At 41.3% G+C, this 24,656-nt stretch overlaps 1 protein-coding gene across 5 annotated transcripts in view; it reads left to right on the top strand.

Annotated features, from left to right (window-relative positions):
- Positions 1-24,656, top strand: part of LOC137347075 (protein tyrosine phosphatase type IVA 2-like) — a 113,565-nt gene that overhangs the window by 77,505 nt on the left and 11,404 nt on the right. For all 5 annotated transcript variants that reach the window (XM_068011116.1, XM_068011115.1, XM_068011117.1 and 2 more), the window contains 2 exons: positions 1,034-1,126; positions 24,218-24,348. In XM_068011116.1, coding sequence (XP_067867217.1) covers positions 1,034-1,126; positions 24,218-24,348 — 224 coding nt within the window. The remainder of the gene's footprint in view (positions 1-1,033; positions 1,127-24,217; positions 24,349-24,656) is intronic.

The raw sequence follows: 24,656 nt of genomic DNA, 5'->3' as shown, positions 1-24,656 counted from the left end.
CCACACCATGGGAGCCCAGTTGTCACCACAGTGTATGATTTACCTTGATCTGCAACATTTACTTCAGTAACCCCAATTAAAATATCAAAATTTGAAGAGAAGACGTCAAGCAGTAGCTTTAGGGTAAGGCAATTCTTGGTAACGTAAGCTCTTTATTGGCCTTGCCTGCCTACATGAGTGCATCAGTAAACTTCAGTTTTAGTAAAAATACAAAATGGTTGAAAAGGATGCCCTGCAATTTTGTTTTTTTTAATAAAAACGAATTAGCCCTCAAACCCTAAAATGAGAGTGTCTTTGGTTTAGTGATAGCATTCCTGCCTCTGAGTCAGAAGTTGCAGGGTTTGAACCCTGCTCTGGACAGTCCTGGCGCAGAGCCCATACAAAAGTTACAGCTCTGACATCCTAGGGGATTATTTGGGCTGCCCCATCTCCTCCCCATGTCATATAGGGTGTGGGAGTCCGTAAAACCCTCCCACCATATAGTTCTGACTGCCCAATCATTGGTATAACGAAGGGTACTATGGCCATGGAAGGTTTTTTCACATCAGAGACTGTCAGACTGTTAATCAGCCTGTGAATCCTTCCACTGCTTCACACCATGTGTGACATCACAAACAAAGCAACCCTAATAGCACATGTCGCAAAGTTCACTGTGACATAGCTTTCTTATATAAGTAAAGGGGGAAATGAGAATGAAAACTTAGCTGTGGGATGTGGAGGACGTGGTTTAAAGAATGAGGATTGCTATCCATTTGAACAGATCTCCCTTTAATTGACATGAAAAATTCAAGAAGTGTGTGACAGTATCCATTTCATTCATCAAACAGCATATTGCTCCCCATTGTGGGCTGCAACCTGACATTGCCTTTGTCCTATTGCCCACAGTTGCCTGTCCCATCTGACAAAGCAGGAATATGTATAAATTGAGGCTGCTTTCATTTACCATTCAAGTCAACCAATGAGGAGAAGCAGAAACAAAAAAAAACTTGCCAAATAACTTTTTTTTTTAAATGTGAACTTTTGTGCCTTCCAGGAGCTCAAAAAATATGGTGTTACTACACTGGTTCGAGTTTGTGAAGCCACCTATGACAAGGCACCTGTTGAAAAAGAAGGCATCCAGGTTTTGGTGAGTTGCTGTTAATTATAAGCAAATAGAAATGCTCCAAATGTTGGAGATAACCTCTTGATGTGCAGTGCCTTGTAGCTGTCAGATGTGGGTTTTGTCCCAATGAGTTGAGTCTCCATTGGAACAATCTGAAAAGTAATTGAACAAACCTAGAAAAAAACATGGATAAACAGAGGTCATCTGATCCAACCAGGTCATCTTTATGGTAACTCTAGAAGGAGATTCTCCACTGGAAGTTGTCCTGCTGCTGCTGATTGATTGCAGAGTGAGAATTCTTGGTGTTTGGAGATAGTACACTGCCCTGCCATGCTTTTTTCTGAAGGGATAAAATGTGTGGGCAACGTGAAGAAATAGATTTGACAAAATCTGAGGTTTCATTTACTTAGTAATAACACAGGGGTAACCAAGCTTTTGACAAAGTAAGTAGCTCGGGGTCCAGCTTGATGGAGTACTGCTTCAACAGAATACTAAACTTGATGAATTTGGTGAATGAGGGGAATTTTAAGGGTTGGCCTCTTTTTAAAATCTAATCAAGTTTTGCATTTGGTATTTAACTTAACTTTGACCTTAACTTGTAGTTTCTTTCAGTCTTATTCCGTGGTAGATAAGCTGCCTTCCAGTGACAGCTGCACAGTTAATTAGGTGGCTAGTTAGAACTGGTTACCTGCTCAGTAGGAGCCGATTCAGGACTTTGGAATTTTTGCTGAAATAAATACAGGAGGCTTTTGCTTATGCATGAAATAAGTAGCACGGACTCCAGCTCGACAATGTACTTAACTCGGAATTTTGTCAGTGAGGGAATTCACCACAGCGAGGGAGGAGGTGCTGTTCTGGTCTTTTACAAACCAAGAAGCGGTCTGAGTGAGGGAGCGGAGACAGTGAGACCTCGTTGAGCTTGTTTTATGTGGAAAGGTTGAACGGACTGGCCTTATTTTCACAGGAGTTTAGAAGAGTGAGGGGAGACTTGATTGAAGTATATAAGATCCTGAATGGTCGTGACAAGGTGGATGTAGAAAAGATGTTTCTTCTTGTGGTTGAGTCCAAAATTAGGGGTTGCCTTTTTAGGACAGGGATGAGGAGAATTTTTTTCTTTGAGGGTTGAGACTTTGCAACTCTCTGCCTCAGAACGTGGTGGAGACGGGGTCATTGAATATTTTTAAGGCGGAGTAGATAGATTTTTGTTAGGCAAGGGTATCAAAGATTATTGGGGTAGATGGGAGTGTGGAATTCGAGAGACAAACAGATGAGCCATGAACTTACTGAATGGTGGAGCAGGCTCAAGGGCCGAATGGCCTACTTCTCCTAATTCGTATGTTCGTATGTATGTTCTAGATAATTGTCTAGAAGGTAAATGACAGAGAACCTCAGTCTTGTGACATGCACATTCTGTACCATGTGGGAAATCCTGAACTCAATTGTGGCCTAGATGACCATATGTGCAGGATATTTTGCCAGCTCGAGGCAGCTGGAGTCACTTTGGGGCATCCACGAGGCTGAGAGCTTCGTGGATAGCATGTTTCTGGAGATGGTCGTTCCGCAGCTTAAAAATGTGCAGGCAGAGAGGAAATATGTGACTGTCCGAAGGGCAAAGAGGACCAGACAGACAGGGTAGGGATCCTATGAGTGAATCTTGCTCTCCAACCAGTATTCCATTCTGAATACTGGTGTGAGCGATGGTTCCTTTGGGGCGTGCAGGCAGAGCCAAGTCCTGGGTGGCTTAGTCGCATAAGGGAGTAGAAGAGGAGTGGAAGAGCAATTGTGCTAGGGGATTCGATAGTCCGGGGAACAGATGGGCACTTCTATAGCCACAGACGTGATTGCAGGATGGTATATTGCCTCCCTGGCATCAGGTCAAGGATATGAGTGGAGAGGACGAACAGCCAAAGGTTGTGGTCCATAGAGGGATGAGGTCCTTAAGGCAGAGTTTGGAGAGAGATTGAAAACCAGGACCTCAAAAGTAGTAATCTCTGGATTACTCCTAGTGCCATGTGCTAGTGAATACAGAAATAGGAAGATAAATGATAGGATACTGAGAAGTGCAGTGTAACAGAGGGACTGTGGAGTGCATGTCCACTGAAAATAACTGGAGAGTGAGATTGCTTTAGCCAGAGTCCCAAAGGACCATAGGCATCTCTCCCCATTAGAGAGAGACAGTTGGTGATGTATAGCTTGAGGGTCACCACTCCTCAAGTGTGAGGCAAGGAGGCAGGCCTCCATGAATTACCACAGCCGGTACGGGGATTGAACCCGCGCTGCTGGCGTCTTTTTGCATTTCATGCTAGCCATCTAGCCAACTGAGCTAACGGACTGCCCGGACAGGGAGATAAAGTGGTCAAGAAGGCAAACGGGATACCTGCCTTTATTAGCTGAGGCATAGAATCTAAAAGCTGATGCTTTTGCTGGGACTGTATAAAGCATTAGTTAGGCCACAGCTGGAGTATTGCGTGCAGTTCTGGTCACCGCACAATAAGAAAGATATGCTTGCACTAGAGAGGGTACAGAGGAGATTTATGAGGATGTTGCCTGGACTGAAAAATTTTAGTTATGAGGAAAGATTGGATAGGTTAGGGTTGTTTTCTTTGGAACATTAGAGGCTGTGGGGAGACCTAATTCAAGTATATAAAATTATAAGGGTTCTAAGTAGAGTGATAGGAAGGCCCTATTCCTCTTGGCTGAGGTGTCCATAATCAGGGGTCATAGATTTAGGGTAGGAGGTTTAGAGGGGATTCAAGTGGAAATTTTCACCCAGAGGATAGTGGGGATCTGGAACACACCTGCCTGAAAGGGTGGTGGAGGCAGAAATCTTCATAACGTTTAAAGTACTTGGATGTGCACTTGAAGTGCAGTAAACCACAAGGCTATGGACCAAGAGCTGGAAAGTGGGATTAGGCTGGATGGCCATTGTCAGCCGCCATTAACAGTGGGCCGAATAGCCTCCTTCCACGTTGTAAATTTCTCTGATTCTGTGACCTCATGGGCTGTGCAGGTGTGTATTTTGGAGCCTCTGGGGCCACGTAAATGAATGTTCTGAATTTGCTGATACTAACCAGATCTTGGTGCTTTGAGTAGGATGCATCATCAATGAGACAACAGGGTTGAAAACAAACCTTTTCAAACTTTCAGCCCTCTAAAATTCAAATGGGACAAACTCGCAGATAAATTGAAGTGCAAAATAGGATTCAGTTGACTAGCTTCAGATCGCGAGGGCTTTGGGAGCTTCGGGTTAGACACACCTGATAGAAAATGTAATGATTTCAGGATGAGATCAGAATTCCCATTCTGAGAACACATGCTGCCAGTCCTCATGCAAGACCTCAGCTTATCTGAGATTATCTCAAACCTCCAACTGAATTTTTCCAGACCACAAAAATATAATTTTAAGCTTTCAGTGCTGAGTACGTTTTACTTAGAGGCTAGTACATCAACTGGAATCTGATGATTTGATGAGTTGCTTGAATTTTGTTTGTGTGCTTTATCAGCACTTCAACCCCAGGAATAATTGAGTGTCTGAAAGCCAATCTATAAGTTTGTCTGTCTGTCTCTCCTATGTTTTTCTCCCCTCTTTTAAATATGAATATTATATATAGAGGTTCATAAGGTTTCTTCAGTTAATAGCGCTTTTTTTGCGTACAGCAGTTACTGTGACTTGAATTACGGTTATTGGATATGACTTTGTTACGTGGAAATAACACTCCTAGGATCTGTCATGAATTGAATGCCCCATGATCAGCATTGTCATTCAACTATTGTGTTTGAGAGACGGACTGCAAATAATTCTGCACCCCTCCCTCGTAAGATATTGCTGTTGCGCTGGTGATGTTACATGCTATCTATCTGCTGGGCGATAACCGAACTTGAATGAACTTTTATGTGGAATATTCAGAAATGATTTTCCAGCAATTGTCACTGAGAAACCTATGAACTTAGTTCCCACTATTGCATTGAAATAAATTGATCACTTTTTGCCATTTAGTGATCACTGCTGTTTTTTGTGAATCCAGATTAATGTGGTGGCTAGGTCTGAACTGGTTTTGCCAGGTAACTTTGTATTGACAGCCATAACTTGCTTGAGGGCCACTATCTGGAATGCTGCAACAGAGTAACGGTACATGAGTCTGTTCCTCACCCGCACAGCGAGCTCCTGATTACAATCGTGCCAATCGAGCAGTTGCTCAAGTATTTTTCTGCAGTCAGGGGAAACTAGCTAGCTTTACACTGTGGTATTATTTAGGCAGCTTTCACGTGCTGTATGGAAGGTAGAGCAACCCTGACTCCCAAAAATATTCTCTTAACTATTTCTGCTGGATAGAGCAAAAGAGGAGAAACAGCATTGCATCTTCATTTAATGAGCATCCTACAATTTTTTATTCTTTCATGGGATGTGGACAGCACTGGCAGACCAGCATTTGTTGCCCAACCCTAATTGCTCTTGACAACTGAGTGGCTTACTAGGCCGTTTCGGAGGGTAGTTGAGTCAACCACATTGCTGTGGGTCTGGAGTCGGATTAGGTCAGGAGGGGAGATTTCCTTCCCTAAAGGGCATTAGTGAACCAGATGGGTTTTTACATCAATCGATAGTTTCATAGCACCATTACTGAGTCTAGCTTTCAATTCCATATTTTGTTTTTATTAATGAAGTGCGATGCGGGCTATGACTAGTGGCCCAGAATTGCTTGGAACACAAAGTTTGCCTAGGGCTCCAGTTGAGAAAATGGTAGCTATAAATGGACTATTTGATCATATATTATGAGCATCGCTAGCTCAGACTGAAATCTACCAAATCTGTTTAGCTGCAGTCAAATTAAGGTTTTTTGCCAGAACTTTCTGATGTCCTCACCTTGAAATGTCAACCCTGGCTTAATGGTAACCGGATTCAAATCTCACTCCAGAGATTTCAGTACATAATCCAAGCTGACACTTCAGTGCAGTGCTGAGTGTTTCCCCTTCGTTCTGGCCAATATGTATCCCTCAACTAACATCACTGAAACAGATTATCTGGTCGTTACCTCATTGCTGTTTGAGGGAGCCACACGGGGAGCTCCTGATTACAATCGTGCCAATCCGGGCAGTTGCTCGGGTACTTTTCTGTGGACGGGAAACCAGCTTTACACTGTGGTATTATTTAGGCAGCTTTCACTTGCTGTATGGAAGGTAGAGCAACCCTGACTCCCAAAAATCATTGTCTTTACTACTTCTGGATAGTTGATTAGCACATTTCCTATAATCCAACAGTGACTACACTTCAAAAGTACTTCATTGACTGCGAAGCGCTTTATCGTGTTGTGAAAAGCATCATAGAAATGCAAGTTTTTTTTCTTTTTAATGTCACTTCTTAGTTTTGAGTTCTTTTGAGGGCAGGGAATGTTAGTGTTTTACTGTTAACAAGGTATTGCCTGAAACACCATAGTCCTGGAAAGTAATCCAGTTGCCCCTTGTTAATCTGCTTAGGTACTCCAGAAACCAGTTAGATCAATGATATTGATAACCTGTATATGTTCCTGGAAAGCACTTTTTATCAGTTGTTAGATCCCTAAGCTGTGAAACAATCTATTGCTACTTAATTTCATTTCCCTATCTCTGTCCCTCTTCTATTTATAGGCAGTTGTCCAGATGATTGAAAATTAGCAAAAAAAACTTAGTATGTGGCAAGCCACAGAGTCTGCCTAACAGCAGTAGGTTATCATGTCCTGCAAGTTGCATACAGTGAAGATTGGATACTAAATTACTTTGCATTCTCATTTTAAGATAAGAATGTCAGTAATTTTTTCAATGCAGCTTTGAAACAACTAACATTTTCATATTTGTACTGGAAGAACCAGCTACTGCAGGTTGCACCAGACAACATCTTTCTCTCAATTCTCCCAGAACAAATTCATGCAAGCTCTACCGGTACTGCTGTGAATATGGCTACACTCCTACCTGATTATCTGAGCTGCAGCATTTATGGGTTTTCAATAGTATGACAGCCTAAGCAAGGCAGCAAATAGCAGGAATATTGCCAATGCTGGATGTGACCTATAACAAGGAAGACACATTAAGTAAAATTGAAACTTTTCAGCTCTCTAGTTAAGAATTTCACTCAGGCATGATGTAATGGGAGGGAAATGCACTTGACACTCTTGATCCTGCAGCACCCAGCATTGGCTGAATAGTGGGAATACCAGCTGTTACTGAGGACAATTGCAGAGGATAGGGCAATATAGTTTTAGATTAGATTAGAGATACAGCACTGAAACAGGCCCTTCGGCCCACCGAGTCTGTGCCGAACATCAACCACCCATTTATACTAATCCTACACTAATCCCATATTCCTACCAAACATCCCCACCTGTACCTATATTTCCCTACCACCTACCTATACTAATGACAATTTATAATGGCCAATTTACCTATCAACCTGCAAGTCTTTTGGCTTGTGGGAGGAAACCGGAGCACCCGGAGAAAACCCACGCAGACACAGGGAGAACTTGCAAACTCCACACAGGCAGTACCCAGAATCGAACCCGGGTCCCTGGAGCTGTGAGGCTGCGGTGCTAACCACTGCGCCACTGTGCCGCCCCAATCAGTTCTCTTCCAATCAGTAAACTAGAACTTGAAGAACTGAACTTGACAGCTAATGAGTGTTTCACATGGAGATTAGATATTTAGCTGTTGTTTGCACCAGTGCTACTCTTGGGCATGGTGCGAAAGACTAGGTTATTGCTTCCATTTAGGTAGCTGTTTCGGAAATCTAAGGTAGCTGCTTCTAATTGAAGCATGTTATATTAGTAGTTCTGTATACCCAGCTCTTTCCCAATGGCTCTTCTGGTTAAGACAGTGACTAGCCAAACTATGCATATCTGGAAAGTCCCATGTTATGAGAGATGGCAAATGGAGTTTAATGTGGAAAAGTGTGAGGTGATTCACTTTGGAAGGAGTAACAGGAATGCAGAGTACTGGGCTAATGGGAAGATTCTTGGTAGTGTAGATGAGCAGAGAGATCTTGGTGTCCAGGTACATAAATCCCTGAAAGTTGCCACCCAGGTTAATAGGGCTGTTAAGAAGGCATATGGTGTGTTAGCTTTTATTAGTAGGGGGATCGAGTTTCGGAGCCACGAGGCCATGCTGCAGCTGTACAAAACTCTGGTGCGGCCGCACCTGGAGTATTGCGTGCAGTTCTGGTCACTGCATTATAGGAAGGATGTGGAAGCTTTGGAAAGGGTGCAGAGGAGATTTACTAGGATGTTGCCTGGTATGGAGGGAAGGTCTTACGAGGAAAGGCTGAGGGACTTGAGGTTGTTTCCGTTGGAGAGGAGGAGGAGGAGAGGTGACTTAATAGAGACATATAAGATAATCAGAGGGTTAGATAGGGTGGATAGTGAGAGTCTTTTTCCTTGGACGGTGATGGCAAACACGAGGGGACATAGCTTTAAGTTGAGGGGTGATAGATATAGGACAGATGTTAGAGGTAGTTTCTTTACTCAGAGAGTAGTAGGGGCGTGGAACGCCCTGCCTGCAACAGTAGTAGACTCGCCAACTTTAAGGGCATTTAAGTGGTCATTGGATAGACATATGGATGAAAATGGAATAGTTTAGGTCAGATGGTTTCACAGGTCGGCGCAACATCGAGGGCCGAAGGGCCTGTACTGCGCTGTAATGTTCTAATGTGCTTTCGCGTGATGTCAACCAACATTGCCTGAACACCACTGGGTTTGTGATGCACTGCATCTAGCAACTGGGACAGGAGCAGATCACCTGGGATGCATTTCCTGTTCGCAGCTGGAGAAGCATTTTTGATTCCCTGCCTGACTCTTGGAAAGTTGCTATCTTATGAGGTGCTGTAATTGCAAACACAGGATAGTTAATGTTTTGAGAGAGTTGTGACCTCTGTTTTGAGAAGGAATAAGCAATTAAACGATCACATCCACCCAGCCATTTTTCTGCTGTGCATCTGTGAAGTGCATTTTCTAATGTTTAATCCTTGTGGGAGCTGGGAGTATTTCATTCATGCAATTGTAATGGCTGAGACCTCACGCAGCAATAACAGTAACTGGAACTTGAGAATCGATACATTTTGATTCCTTTTAGTTAAAGTGATGAGCCCACCCCCCCACCTCTTTAAATGAGTAATTTTTGGAGCCTGTCTTATTGCTTGTCAGATGGGAGCAAAATAAAAATATCTAAGCAACAGTGACTAAATTTAAATCTGTGATGTTTCAGTGTTAGAGAGCTCTTTCTTGAAGTGGTCTTGTAATATCCTGAGGTGGTCGGTGCTATGGAATTTGCCCCACATGCATCATCGGCAAAATCTGACACCTGATGGAAGTGGAGAAACAACCATGCATCTCTGGTCATGGACCTTTCCTAATGGGAAATGGTCTGAATAGGTAGCAGTGCTCAAGTGGCCAGAGAACTGTTGGTCCACACCTTGCTATCACTAATTTAACATTTGGTGACATTTCTGTCTCCAGAGATGCCTTAGAAAACTGCTTCATAGGGTGGCTCTGCTGCTGTCATAAAATCACCTATCATTTTCATTATAGTACTGAAATTGGGGTTGCTGGCAACATCACTAATGCAAAAGGAATATCCCATTGTTATGACTGAGTTTTGGCCATTCAGATAAGAATTCTGTGTTTCGGTACCTGTTGACTCTTCTTCTTCTTTGGCCTCCTTATCTCGAGAGGCAATGAGTAAGCGCCTGGAGGTGGTCAGTGGTGTGTGGAGCAGCGCCTGGAGTGGCTATAAAGGCCAATTCTAGAGTGACAGGCTCTTCCACAGGTGCTGCAGAAAAATTTGTTTGTCGGGACTGTTACACAGTTGGCTCTCCCCTTGCGCTTCTGTCTTTTTTCCTGCCAACTGCTAAGTCTCTTCGACTTGCCACACTTTAGCCCCGCCTTTATGGCTGCCCGCCAGCTCTGGCGAACGCTGGCAACTGACAACCTGTTGACTCTAATGTATATTAATAATACTTAAATTCCTGTATTGTGCCAAGGATTGGCCAGATCCTGATTTAGATTCATAGCTCTCCAGAGCAAGAGTGATTTCCACTGTGCTGTTATGGGGCAGTTCCAGTTTAAACCCGGATTTACTCTGTTTGGAAAAAATTCATATTGTACTCACTGTGCCTTCTCAGCTGAAGAGAGGCTTTATTCCTGGGAATATTTATTTTACTGTTTAGTATTGCCAATTTTGCACAAATTTCTAGCATGTTAATTCATACTTGAATGTCTGTGCAGCTGCGCTCTGGTAAACTTCCGAGCTATATTGCACAAGCTGTTGCACTTTTGGTTCTGCAAGTTAAAGCTGGGTTACCCTACACCAGTGGAGTTCAGAGTAAAAATAAAATGTGCTGAAAAGGTTTAATGACCAGCTGTGATGACTCGTAACAAAGAAGGCTGCATGTAAACCATATTTCTGGAATTATTGTTCATTGTAGCTTTTAAGTACTCAAATTTACAATGCTTGAAACAATGGTCTTAATTCTATATATTTTTATGTATTCAAAACTGAAACAGTTGCTAAAGGATCAGGGGCTTTGCGAAATGTATTCAACTGACCTCTTGTGTTTGCTGACATTTGGTTACTGTCCCACTTAATGTAACAGTGAAAATAATGTTTGACTCCTTCCTATGCCAAACAAAAGTAAGAGATTTTTTTGACCGTAATGTCTTGTGAAACAGAGTAGATGTTTGTGAGGAGTGTGGTGGCAGAATACAAATAATAGGGAATAAATTATATTGAAACTTGAAGCTCCTGTGGGGTTACTGAAGATGAGTCAGAGGTTATGCTGCTGCCAATGAGTGCTGGGACATGGAAAGTGGGATGAGTATTCATTGCCACTGAGATTGTTTGGGAAGAGGTTTGAGGGAGGCATACTCAGACAGTGAAGTAAGTGGTTTGATTGGTTCCTGTAAAATAAATAGTTTTCTTTATCCATTTTAGGTAGATAGATAAATTTATACACTCATGTATGTCATAAATAAATCTGCAAGTTGATGGGGGAGAAGGCACTTCACTTACTGTGCCATCAGGCAATTGGCCTCCCACAAGGGTAATCTCGGATGTGTTTCTGTCATAATTTTCTCCCCTTCTCCTAGGAGTAAGCAGATGTGGTTAAAACTACTTTTACTCAGCCTTTCAAAAACATCTTGCCTATGATATCAAACGTGCAACATAAGCTACAGCTGTATTAATAAGTTTAATCGTTTTCTTGTAAACAAGTTTTCGAAACTTTTTGGGAGAATTTCCATTTTTTCCTCTTCATTATTGGTAGCTTTTTCTGATGGTTTCATTGTTGCCATACATCCTTAAAAGATTTTTCATTGGCAGGTTAAGTACTTTTGCCGTGTCCATTACTTGCACAGTTGTGATTTGCAGTTTTAGGAATATGAAATTTGTGCTGGACATGTGTAATTGTGACAAGTTTACAGATGTAGCAGTGCTGGACATGGTGTTAGGCTGGCAGACGCTTTTAACATTCTGGTATCAGTGTTGAGAGGCTGCTGGGTGGAACTGAGGCTAAAATGCCCCTCTGAGGTGAAGGAATATGGGCAGAGGTTTGTAAGGAGTCTGAATGCATTGTTTTTAACTGGCTCAGTGGTGGTGGTAGGGGGCAGGGGCAATATTTTCTTTAACCCACTGAAGATAGGCACATGCTGTGTGTGCCCCTCCCTTCCTTCTCTTTGTGTCCTAGCTGCTTGCATACATAAATCTGCAAGGACAGCAGCATTTTACCTTTCTGTCCTTTTTAGAGTATGTACTGTTATAACAAGGGACATGAAATGTATACAAACTTAAAATATTAAGCCAATTTGCAACTTTTCTTTGCCAAATATTGCAACAACAGTTTTTGGTCTTGTTAACGATGCTTAAATTCAGAACCTTCAAACTTCTTAATCATTTTGTTTTGCTGGTTGTTTGAGTTCAGACAAATAGAAGAAATGCAGTCAGTATAACTGTTTTGTATACGTTACAAAAAATAAATTAAACTGTATTGAAATTCAAAGTGGAAAGTTAGTCATTGGTGGTGTAACATTTCTTTGCATTCTAATTAAACAACCCTTGAATATTATGCGCTATATGAATGTGAACTTGGGAGGAAAAAGCTAGAGTTCATGCTTCCTTTGAAAAAAGAATATTCTGTTTGTTTCATGGGTTAAAGCCTACAAATAGTTGCTTGGGAGTTTTTGTTCTCCATTTTCCAACAATATGCAGGATTGGAAAAAAGTGGAATTTTTAGACAAAATGCTGGCGTACTCTGGCGATTAACAAATATTTTTGAAATCATTTTGGCTGCCATCTTAGTCTCTCAGTAAACTCCCAGATATGTGCATGGTGGGAATTGTAGCCATCTACCTTACTGAGTCTCTTCAGTTGACATTAATGGCTTATAAACAGCCCCTTGAATTTGAGCCCCAGGCTTCTCGGGTTATATTTTAAACATGCCAAATATTACTGTATACACAAGTCTAATCATTTCCTTGTGAGTTTTTAATTATTTGTTTCATTATTTCCAATGCTAAATTTCTGTGTGGTGAGTTGAAAATTGTGGCCAAAAGGATTTGTGAAAAATATTTGGAGTGATTTGATTGGCTTCCTTTATTTTTTTAATTAGCATATTTTACTGACTGCATGTTATTGATTTTGTTTTTATAATACCCTTGTAATTTTTCAGAGTTTATATACCCACATTTCTATTTTTAGACTTTATCCAGATATTTTTTTGCTGAGCGCTAAAGACAACAAGCTCTCACTTGCTGTGAAACTGTGAATTTAAAAGACTTGCAGGTTGGTAGGTAAATTGGCCATTATAAATTGCCACTAGTATAAGTAGGTGGTCGGGAAATATAGGGACAGGTGGGGATGTAGTAGGAATATGGAATTAGTATAGGATTAGTATAAATGGGTGGTTGATGGTCGGCACAGACTCGGTGGGCTGAAGGGCCTGTTTCAGTCCTGTATCTCTAAACTAAACTAAAATCCAGTAATGTAGAATCCTCCAAGGATTGAATTTAATCTCTTACTGTAATGAGTCGACTGAATTACCAAGAAACCTCAAGTTCTCATAGTTTTCGGGTAGCAAAAAAACTGTCAAACCACATGATTTAAAGTAGAAATAAAGTTTAATAAAAGCTTAAGCAGCAAACTTCACTTGGTTTCAGAATTTCTAGCTATCTGCTTACATACAAAAATAGGACCAAATTCTTAAAGTAAATCCAGACTAGCACCTGTATTATAAAAATTGTTTGAGATTTTGCCTAAGCACCAATGGAATTTTCAGGTATTTGTGTCTCGATGAACTTGGGAAAAGCCGTCCTATTTATCTTCAAATTTAAGAGCGTCTGGCCAATGAGCTGTCTATCATGTAGAGTTCAAAGCTTCAGCCCCCACTCCCCGCTGTCTCCAGCCAACCAAGCTGGATAATCAGCCAAATGTAATAAACTGAACTATGCAGATGGGTGTCAGCAAGACCTACTAATGAGATCAGTGCCATAGCTTAGCAATTGGAAAAAAAAATCAAGGCCAGCCAGTGTCATGACAGCCATATGTGGCTGCACGTCCTTGTTTCTTCAGGAAATTTCCAACAACAGCTAGCTACCGAATGTGGATTCTGCCTCACTCAGGAACACTTGGCCAACAATAACACAAATTTAGTTGACAATTACATTTCATAACTTTTTTTTAAAAAAATAGTAACATCAGGATTTGCAGTCTGACAATTGTTATTGATCGGAACTGATCTATCTTTTGATTCGTAAACTATCTGCTCAGATTCGAGTTTGATCAATGTAACATTTCAGCAATTTGGGTGCAAATTTGACACAAAATTTGCCTTTAGAAATTTGTCAACCGAGTGTGATGGTCTAAACACCTCTTAAATGTGCTAGAAATTTCCTACAACAACGATATTGGCGATGAATATTGCAAGTTAGACAGTTGTGCATAAATAATATCCTCAAATTTACTGGAAAACTGATTTGAATGTGCTACAGTGAGGATAGTGTTTAATCAGAGGTGGCACACGCATTGGATAGCTCTGCACCAAAGGCACAATGAATTCTGTCAAAGACCAAAAAAAAGTTTTTACAAATTAATTTTACAAACCAATTCCAGTTTTAATGTTTAGTATTTTTTCATATTTCTTACCAGTCTCTCTCCTTCCAGTACATATGTGGATTATTCTCCATTATCCCTGTTCTACAAATTTCAAATACTAATCTCACCAGTCAAACATTTAGCAATGCGATTGTAAAAGTTTGATTTATTATCTATTGAGGAAGGCTATGTCTCTTGAGAACTAGCCTGTTTCTGCTGAGTGCCTTTTATGAATCACTGAACGCATCTTTGATTAAATAGAACCATGCATTCACTATTAGAAAAAGCACTTGGGTTTAATTTATGTAGTGGGAACTGGCTAGATATCAACATAAGCTTGCTTTAAGTTGCCAATTATATATTGCACACACACACACTATAAGTTCTTCAGAAATACTTGGTAGAAATTCATATGTTGACGGGCTACAACTGGAATATAGAACTGTTCCATGGAATCAAATCAGTCTACGTGGCAGTCCATTTTGTATCCTTCACATAAAAAGGCAATAACAATTTGAGGTTGTTGAAAATTATTTCTGCACAACAATAAATGATTTTTCTAGCCTTTTCTATAATGCTAGAATTTTCTACTGATGACATATAACTTAACGGGTGAATTCTGGTTGGAGAAAGATGAACTCAACACAGTACACTGCTAACTTAGGTACACTCTGCTGTAATTGCATAAAATACTTACCATTGCTTTATATTGCACACCAACTGCGAGGTAGTGGTGCTGTTTAATACAGTGTGATGACATATTAATAAAACTGGTAATAGGAAGATGAAAGGATATGAAAATAACAAGGCTGGTTTTAAGCAGATCAGTATTTTGTTCTATTCATAATTAATGGATACAAATTCACTCTTCTATTACCCTGCCTGGTCCTCTTGCTCAGATTTTTGTGAATAATTAATTGGATCCTGTAGTGCGTGTGTATGGTCGTGATTGATTGTAATGTGGTTAAACAGATTTCCATACATTTGTTTGCATGCCTTTTTCTTATAGTAACTTATGTTGACTGACTGGGAGTGTTTGCATTCCTCCTTCAGCTGCACGTAGTGAGCAAATCGGTGAGAAACATGGGGGGTTAATGAGGGAGGCGCTATTAAAATACATCTGTAACTGTTCAGGTGAGCTCTCGGCAGAGCAGTGCAGATAGGGTAAACAGTCACACTATAATTTCCTGCAACTTCTGTGTGGAATAATGGTGCACATTTTCTGGACATTGTGGACCAACAGCCATGTGCAGGACTTGAAAAGTGTTCGTTGTAAGAATCAATGTGATGGTGCACCCTCTACCATGAACTGTGCATGTGTTCAGTTTATTAACTGAATGTCAGGTGTATAATGTGCATTTGGTGTTGATCAAGGTTTGGTATTGCCTGGGTGTTAATTTTTAAACTGTAAGGCCAGTTCTTCCAGTCTCTAGATGCCATTAGTCTTTGAGGAAACTTTTTAAAAAATTCTCACTTCTTTCCTTTGCTGCCTGCTCGCTCTCTGCCCTGGATTTGATGAATACTTTTCATCCCCCTCCCCAGGCTGTTGTCTTCACCAGTTTGACCTACTCCTTATCCTCCAGAGTCCCAAGTATACTGGCTGTACACAGCATGGCCTGCCCATTGCCTCCACATGCTGTTGGGTCTATCGACTGTTCACTTTTTAAAACCTTTTGTAACTTGGTGTTTGCAAATACGTTATAAGTGCTTCAGAGATTAATCTGGCATGGAGCACAAACAAGCCTAACAGCAGCTGATGAGGTAGGCAGCTTGCACGCATAAATAGATTGGAAGCACAGTAAGTGCTTTGAAAAGCAATGGTCTGTTTTTCCAACTCAGTGCTGGGAAACCAGCAATGACCAACCATGAGCTTCAGGAAATGAGCACCAGGAACAGCAAGTGGGCAGAGTAGCAGGAAATAGTAAGGTAGTAATAGGAGAATGGAGCTATGGGATGAGGGGAATGGTTGTGTGGGATGGAAATAATGCCGTGAGTATGAGACTGGGGTAATTGATGTGCAGAAAAGTGGTGAGAGCACCATCCTTCACATTGTTTCTTACTATTGACATTAAATGCTGTATAAGTATTGGAGCGTGCTGGGTGGCTTTTCTTATTGCTACATTCCTTTTGTCATTGGCAATATATCCTTTAAAGCCAAAATCTAAAATTCACGACATGACTAGGTGTCATCAGCATTATGACCAGTGGAAATGTGCTGTGAGGCAGATGACAGAGAAAGGAAGAAATGGATGGAGAGAGTTACATAAGGACATTGGAGCAGGAGTAGGCCATTCGGCCCCTCAGGCCTGCCCCGCCATTCAATAAGATCATGACTCATCTGATCCAGACCTCAACTCCTATTTCCTGTCAGCTCCTCATAGCCCTCAACTCCCCAATATTTCAAAAATCTATCTACCTCCCCTTTTAAATACTTTCAGTGATCTAGCCTTCACAACTCTCAGGGCTAGAGAATTCCAGACATTCACTACCCTCTAAGAAAAGAAATTCCTTCGCATCTCAGTTTTAAAAGTATATCCCCTTATTCTGTAACTATGTCCCCTAGTTCGAGATTCCTCCACTAGTGGAAACAGCTTCTCAACATCTACCCTGTCAAGCCCCCTCAGAATCTTGTACATTTCAATAAGATCATTCTTCCTAATTCTTCTAAACTTCTAAACCTGTCCAGCTGTTCTAGATAAGTCAATCCTTTCATCCCAGGAATCAGCCTACTGAATCTCTTTTGAACTGCCTCCGAAGCCAGTATATCCTTTCTTAAATGTGGGGACCAAAACTGTACACAGTACTCCAGGCATGGTCTCACCAACACTCTATATAGTTGAAACAAGACTTCCCTATTTTTAAACTCCAACCCCGTAGCAATAAAGGCCAAAGTTCCATTTGCCGCCTTAATTACTTGCTGCACCTGCATGCTAACTTTTTGTATTTCATGCACAAGAACACCCAGATCCCTCTGTGCTGCACTTTCTTGGAGAGTGTCTCCATTTAAATAATAGTCTGCCTTTTGATTCTTCCTACCAAAGTGCATGACCTCACACCTTCCTACATTAAACTCCATCTGCCAAGTTTTTGCCCACTCACTCAACCTATCTATATCCCCTTGGAGATTCCTTATGTCCTCATCCCAACATGATCTCCCACCTATTTTTGTATCGTCAACAAACTTGGATATATTACACTCTGTCCTTTCCTCCAAGTCATTAATATAGATAGCAAATAATTGAGGCCCTAGGACTGACCCTTGTGGCACTCCACTAGTTATGTCTTTCCAACCTGAAAAAGACCCAATAATCCCGACTCTTTGTCTTCTGTGTGTTAGCCAATCCTCAATCCATGCTAATACATTACCCCCAATACCATGAGCTCCTATCTTGTGCAATAATTTTTATGTGACACCTTATCGAATACCTTCTGGAAATCCAAATACACTACATCTACCGGTTCCCCTATATCATCTCTGCTTTTTATATCCACAAAGAACTCGAGAAAATTTGTCAAACATGATTTCCCTTTCACAAAACCATGTTAAGCTTTTCTAAATGTCCTGCTTCTTCCTTAATAATGGACTCCAGCATTTTCCCAACAACTGATGTGAGGCTGACTGGCCTATAGTTTCCTGCTTTTTGTCTCCCTCCCTTCTTGAACAGGGGCGTCACATTAGTTGTTTTCCAATCCAGTGAGTTCTGGAATATTTCAACCAATGCCTCCACTATTTCCGCAACCACTTCCTTTAAGCCCTTGGATGTAGGCCATCAGGTTCTGGCAACTTGTCTGCCATTAGTCCCATTAGTTTGTCAAATACTTTGTCCCTCGTGATAGAGACTGTTAAAAGATCTTCCCGTTAGCTCCTTGCTTATCTGATGTCTGTGGGATGTTTTAGTGTCCTCCACCATGAAGACTGCAAAATATTGGTTTAAATTATCTGCCTATTCCCTGTTCCCTGTTATCAATTCTCCAGTCGCATCCTGCAAGGGTCCCACGCTCACTTTAGCAACTCTCTTTTTATATACCCGTAGAAGCTCTTGCTGTTTGTTTTTATATTTCTTGCCAATTTACTTTCATCATCACTTTTCTCCCTCTTTATTAGCTTTTTAATCATCTGCTGCTGGTTCCTAAAAAAAAAAATTCCCAATCCTCTGGCCTACACTAGTTTTCGCCGCTTTGTATGCCTTAGTTTTTGATTGGATACTCTCCTTGACCGCCTTTGTTAACCACGGGTGGTTCTTCTCATCCAGTCCTTTTTGACTGGAATAAAGTTGGAGACGATGCTTCAGTTCTAGACATGGTTTAAATGTTGCATAAACTTTACTTCCATAAAAATCTATAATTTCAGTTCTAATAATTGTTTAAAATTCTATTTCCCTTCTTGCCCCCACCCCCATAAAGAAGCTTTGTAGCCCTGCAGTATGCCTGCTGATCCAGTGCATCAGTGGAACACTCAACACCAGGATGTAATTTTTACCTGCGTAGTGCCATGTAACTAGTAAATAGAGACCACGGGCCTCTTGGTAATGTTGGCTGTATGCCAACACTTTAAATAGCAGCAGCGTTCTCTTTCCTGGTCGGGTGTCACAGAGCAGCCTTTGTACCTGAATCCAAGAGTGGTCGTATTTGCTCCGTTTGAGTTTGCGTACCATGTAAATGATATTCTGAGCAGCAGGGCAGTGCTCGCAGAAGCTGTACCTGTTGGTTCTATTTTTATTACACATTTCTTGCTGTTAGTGTTGCATTGACGAGAACTAACAGGTTATAATCAATTCATTTAAATTCATACTGTAAGTACAGGTGTGCCAAGTTGAACATAAACCCAACACAAACTTAATGTTGTTCCCCACTGAAAACCTCTGTTCTACCGATTAAACTTTTTGCATGTATTATAACCCATATCGCAGTTCAGTGTCCCATGCTTCATGTGAACTGATAGTTCAGTTGTTGAAGTGGTAGTTGCTATATGCTTTTGGAGTGCTGTAGAAAACGGATTTCATTGTTTTTCTTCTTGAGCATATCTAGTTGAATGTATTCTTAATACATTTAATTTGTCTGAATTTTCTTGAAGTATCCTGTTCTGGTATTAACAGAAAATGAATGCATAACAGTTGAAATTTCTTCATAATTGAGATTTCTCAGTCTCCAGGACTTATTTTTTTTTAGAGATACAGCACTGAAACAGGCCCTTCAGCCCACCGAGTCTGTGCCGACCATCAACCACCCATTTATATTAATCCTACACTAATTCCATATTCTTACCACATCCCCACCTGTCCCTATATTTTCCCTTTTATTTACCTATCAATTTACCTATCAACCTGCAAGTCTTTGGCATGTGGGAGGAAACCGGAGCACCCGGAGGAAACCCACGCAGACACAGGGAGGACTTGCAAACTCCACTCAGGCAGTACCCAGAATTGAACCCGGGTCGCTGGAGCTGTGAGGCTGCGGTGCTAACCACTGCACCACTGTGCCGCCCCCTGCGCCACTGTGCGTGTGTATTGAGCTCTGCATCAAGGGATAGATTATGTGTTACCGTGGACCCAATGTAGCAGAATTTGCTAACCACTTCCAGTGGGGTGTTATTTATGAATGTCTATTTCTTGTATTTCCTCTACTGTACTTTGTATTTCTTTACTAGGTCACTTAGCCTCCTTGCTCAGAGCTTTTCAAAAAAAAAAATCTTTAGTTCTAGGATGGCTTGCTTCCCTAGAGAGGAAAAATTGGTGAGTGACTCCATCTTTGTTCTTCTTCTGGCTAACTGCATTGACCAAGGCTTCATACTTCTAATGTAAACCCTATTAAATTTTTGTCCTCCTGTTTTAAGCTGCACATACAAAAACAAAGGACTGGAAAAGATGAGATGGTCATTGAGTTTGGCCCATATTCCTCGTCCTCCTCAACCTGTCTGCAACTTTCGACATGGTTGACAACAAAGTTTTGTTCCAGCGTCTCTACTGTTGTTGGACAGAGTGGGACTGCACTTGCCTGATTTCATTGTTAGCTATTCTGTCATAGCAAGAGAATCACCTGCAGTGGCTTTTCTTGTTGCTCCCGCACCATTCACCTCTGTCTCCCGAGGAACTATCCTTGGCCCCACCTTTTTCTCATCTACTTGCTGCGCCTTGGTGACATCATCCGAAATCATGGCATCAACTGGTACATGGCCACTAACGATACTCTGTTCTACCTCCCCTCCACCTCGCTTGACCCCTCCACTGTCCAAATTGTCAGACTGCTTGTCCGCCATCCAGTATTGGTTGAGCAGAAATTTCCTTCAATTAGATAGTGGAAGTCAGAAACCGTTATTTTTGTTCCCCGTCGCAAACTGTTCCCTTGCCACCATCTTCATCCCTCTCCCTGGCAACTGCCTGAGGCTGAACGAGACTGTTCCATTCTTTGACCTGAAACATTAACTGCTTCTGTCTCCACAGATGCTACATGACCTACTGAGTATTTCAAGCATCTCATGTTTTTATTTCAGATTTCCAGCACTTGCCCTATTTTGTTTTTCTAACCTAGTTCTATGCATGCATAACTTACACTCATGTTGCCTGATCTTCCCAATGTATCGAGCTCGAAAAGCCTATCCACATGGAATGACTCTAAAACCCCATCATTATTTTTAAAAACTTCAATCTCTTTGATGTCTTTGATGTCTAGAGTAAACTGCCCTGGTTCTCTGAAATCTGGACACCGTATTCTCGATGACTCTTGACCAAGACAGAATCATATTTCTGAGTTTATATTTGATTATCCTGGCAGTATATCCTAACAATCTATTTGCTTTTTCAATAGCTCACAGGACTGGTCATGGACCTACAATGATTCATGCATTAGATCCAAGTCCTTTACATGGCAGCTTTGGGAACATAATGCTGCATTATTCCTTGATTGAGAGATTAAACAACAAGAGAGTTCTGTTGGCATAGCCCTCAAGACACCTGGGAAGGATGCCATGCAGCCCATTGTATCTTTGCCACGTCTTTACTAGAGCTGTGAAAGTAACCCCTTATTATTTTCCCTCCCTCTAGGCTCTGTTTGGCATTCCTTGTAACAGTGTGATTCTGATTGGGAGCTCAATGTATGAGTGATTAGACTGGTGCCAAGATGAATGCTTTGTGAAATAGTCTATGGTTAAACCTGAAACAAGCGGTGGTGCCAAACAATTGGCACTTTTTAAATTTCACATGCTCTCGGTTCACCTGTGGCCTTGAGCACCCTCCTTACTTAGATTGTATTGTGTTAGGAAAATTGCTACAATCTATAATAAAGGTTGTGATAACTGGACACTTGGAAAAGATTGGGCAGAGTCAACTTGGATTTATGAAAGAAAAATCATGTTTGACAAACCTGTTAGAGTATTTTGAGGATGTAACTAGCAGAATGGATAAGGGGGAACTGGTGGATGTGGTGTATTTTGATTTTCAGAAGATTTTCAATAAGGTCCCACGCAAGAGGTTAATAAGCAAAATTAGAGCACATGGGATTGGGGGTAATATACTGGTATGGATTGAGAATTGGTTAATGGGTAGAAAACAGCGAAGAGGAATAAATGGGTCCTTCTCCGGTTGGCAGGCTGTGATGAATGGGGTACCGCAAGGATCAGTGCTTGAGCCCCAGCTATTCTCAATCTATATCAATGACTTGAATGTGAGGATTAAATGTAATATTTCCAAGTTTGCTGATGACTCAAAACTAGGCAGGAATGTGAGTTGTGAGGAGGATGCAAAGAGGCTTCAAGGGGATTTAGACAGGCTAAGTGAGTGGGCAAGAACATGACCGATAGAATAGAATGTGGGAAAATGTGAAATTATCCACTTTGGTCGGAAAAACACAAATGCAGAGCATTTCTTAAATGGTGAGAGATTGGAAACTGTTGACGTCCGAAGGGACCTGGGTGTCCTCGTTCATAGGTCACTGAAAGCTAATATGCAGGTGCAGCAAGCAATTAGGAAGGCAAATGGTATGTTGGCCTTTATTGCAAGAGGATTTGAGTACAGGAGTAAAGATGTCTTGCAGCAATTGTATAGAACGCACCTGGAGTATTGTGTACAGTTTTGGTCTCCTCATCTAAGGATATTCTTGCCATAGAGGGGGTGCAGTGAAGGTTCAGCAGACTGATTTCTGGGATAGTGGGATTGTCTGTTGAAGAGACTGGGCCTGTATTCTCTAGAGTTTGAAAGAATGAGAGATGATCCCATCGAAGCATACAAAATTCTCACAGGGCTCAACACGGTTGATACAGGAATGATGTTGCCCCTGGCTCTGGGGGCTCTAGAACCAGGGACACAGTCTCAGAATAAGAGGTAGAGTATGTTGAAGACAGAGATCGATAGATTTCTAGACATTAAAGGTATCAAGGGCTATGGGGAGAGTGTGGGAAAATGGTGTTAAGGTTGAAGATCAGCCATGAACTAGTTGAATGGCGGAGCAGGCTCATGGGGTCAGATGGCCAACTCCTGCTATTTCCTATGTTCCTATGTGTTGGTTACTCCTTTTCCTGGATCGGGACTTGTGAAAGTTCTAAGCAGCACTATTCTTGTCATGAGAAGTATCCTGAAGTATTAATCTTTTATGTCTGGATGCTAAGTTGAGTCAAGTGGTAGATTTGGGTTCAGTCCACTGAAAACCCTAACGCAGTTGTACTCTTGCAAATGAGTATGGGCAAGCTGTGAAGTTGGCTTTCTCAACCTGTAGGGAAGAGTTGGATAATCAAAATATAAAACTACTTGGAACAGACTAGACCATCGAGCAATATGCGAGGATACAGAGGTAGAGACTACAAGGGTGTAAACTGATGAGCAGCAAGGGGAGTGATGAAAAACTTAAATAAATGAGAGGCATTTGAACAGAAAAGAAAGGGAAAAAGAAATGGGAAACTGGAGAAAAGAAAAATGAAAAAAAACTTCACCGAACAATTGGCTTTACTAAGATCTTTGAAAATCCTGCAACCCTGTTCATTTTTAAGAGTAAAATTTCATACCTTTAAACCAGAGGGCATGGCTGTCCATTCTATTGTGAGATATTTGGCAGGTCTGTTTTTAGTCCTGTAGTAGGCTGAACGATGGGTACCTGCCATCTTAAATTGCTGATTTTATTTTAAAGCTGAAAGTTTGTTGTTTTTGTAATAGTACAGAGTTCCTGTTTGTTCAGCAGGGTGGGGATTCCTCACTGTGTGACTTTGCGGAGTTCCTGTTTATTTGCCAGGGTAAGGATTGATCTAAAACGGGATCATGTGGCTGGCTTGGTCAAGCCAAGAGGTTCTCTTTCCTTCCCCTATCCAACACTGGCCATGCTAATTATATGTTTGAAAAGTTCTTTAATTAGGTTAGTGGCAAGCTATATTTGTGGTGTTGTGGTGCTGAGCCATTCACAAATAATCTCTGCTATCAAATCTTTGGGGATAGGAGGAAGAGGCGGGACAGCAGCTTGTTGGGAGTATCAACATGCCTTAGGACTGTTTCAAAATGGCTTTGACACAAAGTAATGTCGACATAAATGGGGGCCCCCCTTTGACCTGTGTGCAAACTTGAATTGTACTCCACTGAATTGTTGCCTCATCAAGTTTCCTTCCAGTGACTGTGTAAATAGTATGGTGGGATTGTGCCACGCGTACCTTTTTCAGTACAGGGTTCTCATCTTCATTGTACATCAAGAGATCTTCTAAACAAAATACCTTTTTTACAGATTAATTCCAGCTGACAGTTTTAAAGCATAAAGTATCGCAATAAGGAGTGACTGACTGAGAGGTGTACTTCTTTCAAGCTATTCAGGGTTATCGACCATTGGGTAGAATGTTTACAATTGCGCATACTGTCCCTGGTTGATTTGTCTACATGATTGGCAACTGTTGAGAACATTTTGTCTTCATAATGGTTCACTGTTACATAATGTTCACCCAATGCATCCAACATTCTGTAACATGTAGGCCAACAAAGCTTGGGCAAACTGTAAAGTGTGCTGTACCATGTTCTGCATATGTCTCACATTTGTATTCTGTTTTAGGACTGGCCATTTGATGATGGAGCCCCACCTCCTACTCAGATTGTGGATGATTGGTTGACTCTGTTGAGAGAAAGATTCCATGATATGCCTGGATGTTGTATTGCTGTGCACTGTGTGGCAGGACTGGGACGGTAAGGAAGATACTGGTTTACAATATAACTTGAATTTTTATAGTACCTTTAATACAACAAAACATCCAAAGACACATCACATTTGCCAGAGTAGAAGAGGATAGCATTGTCAAGTTGGCAGCTCAGTGAATAAATCTTTTTTCAAAGCAGAGGAGTATGATGGGCCATCAGGTGTTCTTTTGGTGGGGTTGCATGTGCATCAATTTTTGAAGGTGGCGGGACATATTGAGAGAGTGGTTAGCAAAGCAAATGGGATCTTGGGCTTCATAAATAGAGGCTTTGAGTATGAAAGCATGGAAATTATGCTG

The sequence above is a fragment of the Heterodontus francisci genome, chromosome 31, assembly GCF_036365525.1.
Source record: "Heterodontus francisci isolate sHetFra1 chromosome 31, sHetFra1.hap1, whole genome shotgun sequence".
Taxonomy (NCBI): Eukaryota; Metazoa; Chordata; class Chondrichthyes; order Heterodontiformes; family Heterodontidae; genus Heterodontus; species Heterodontus francisci.
This window is presented reverse-complemented; position numbering and strand designations above follow the sequence as displayed.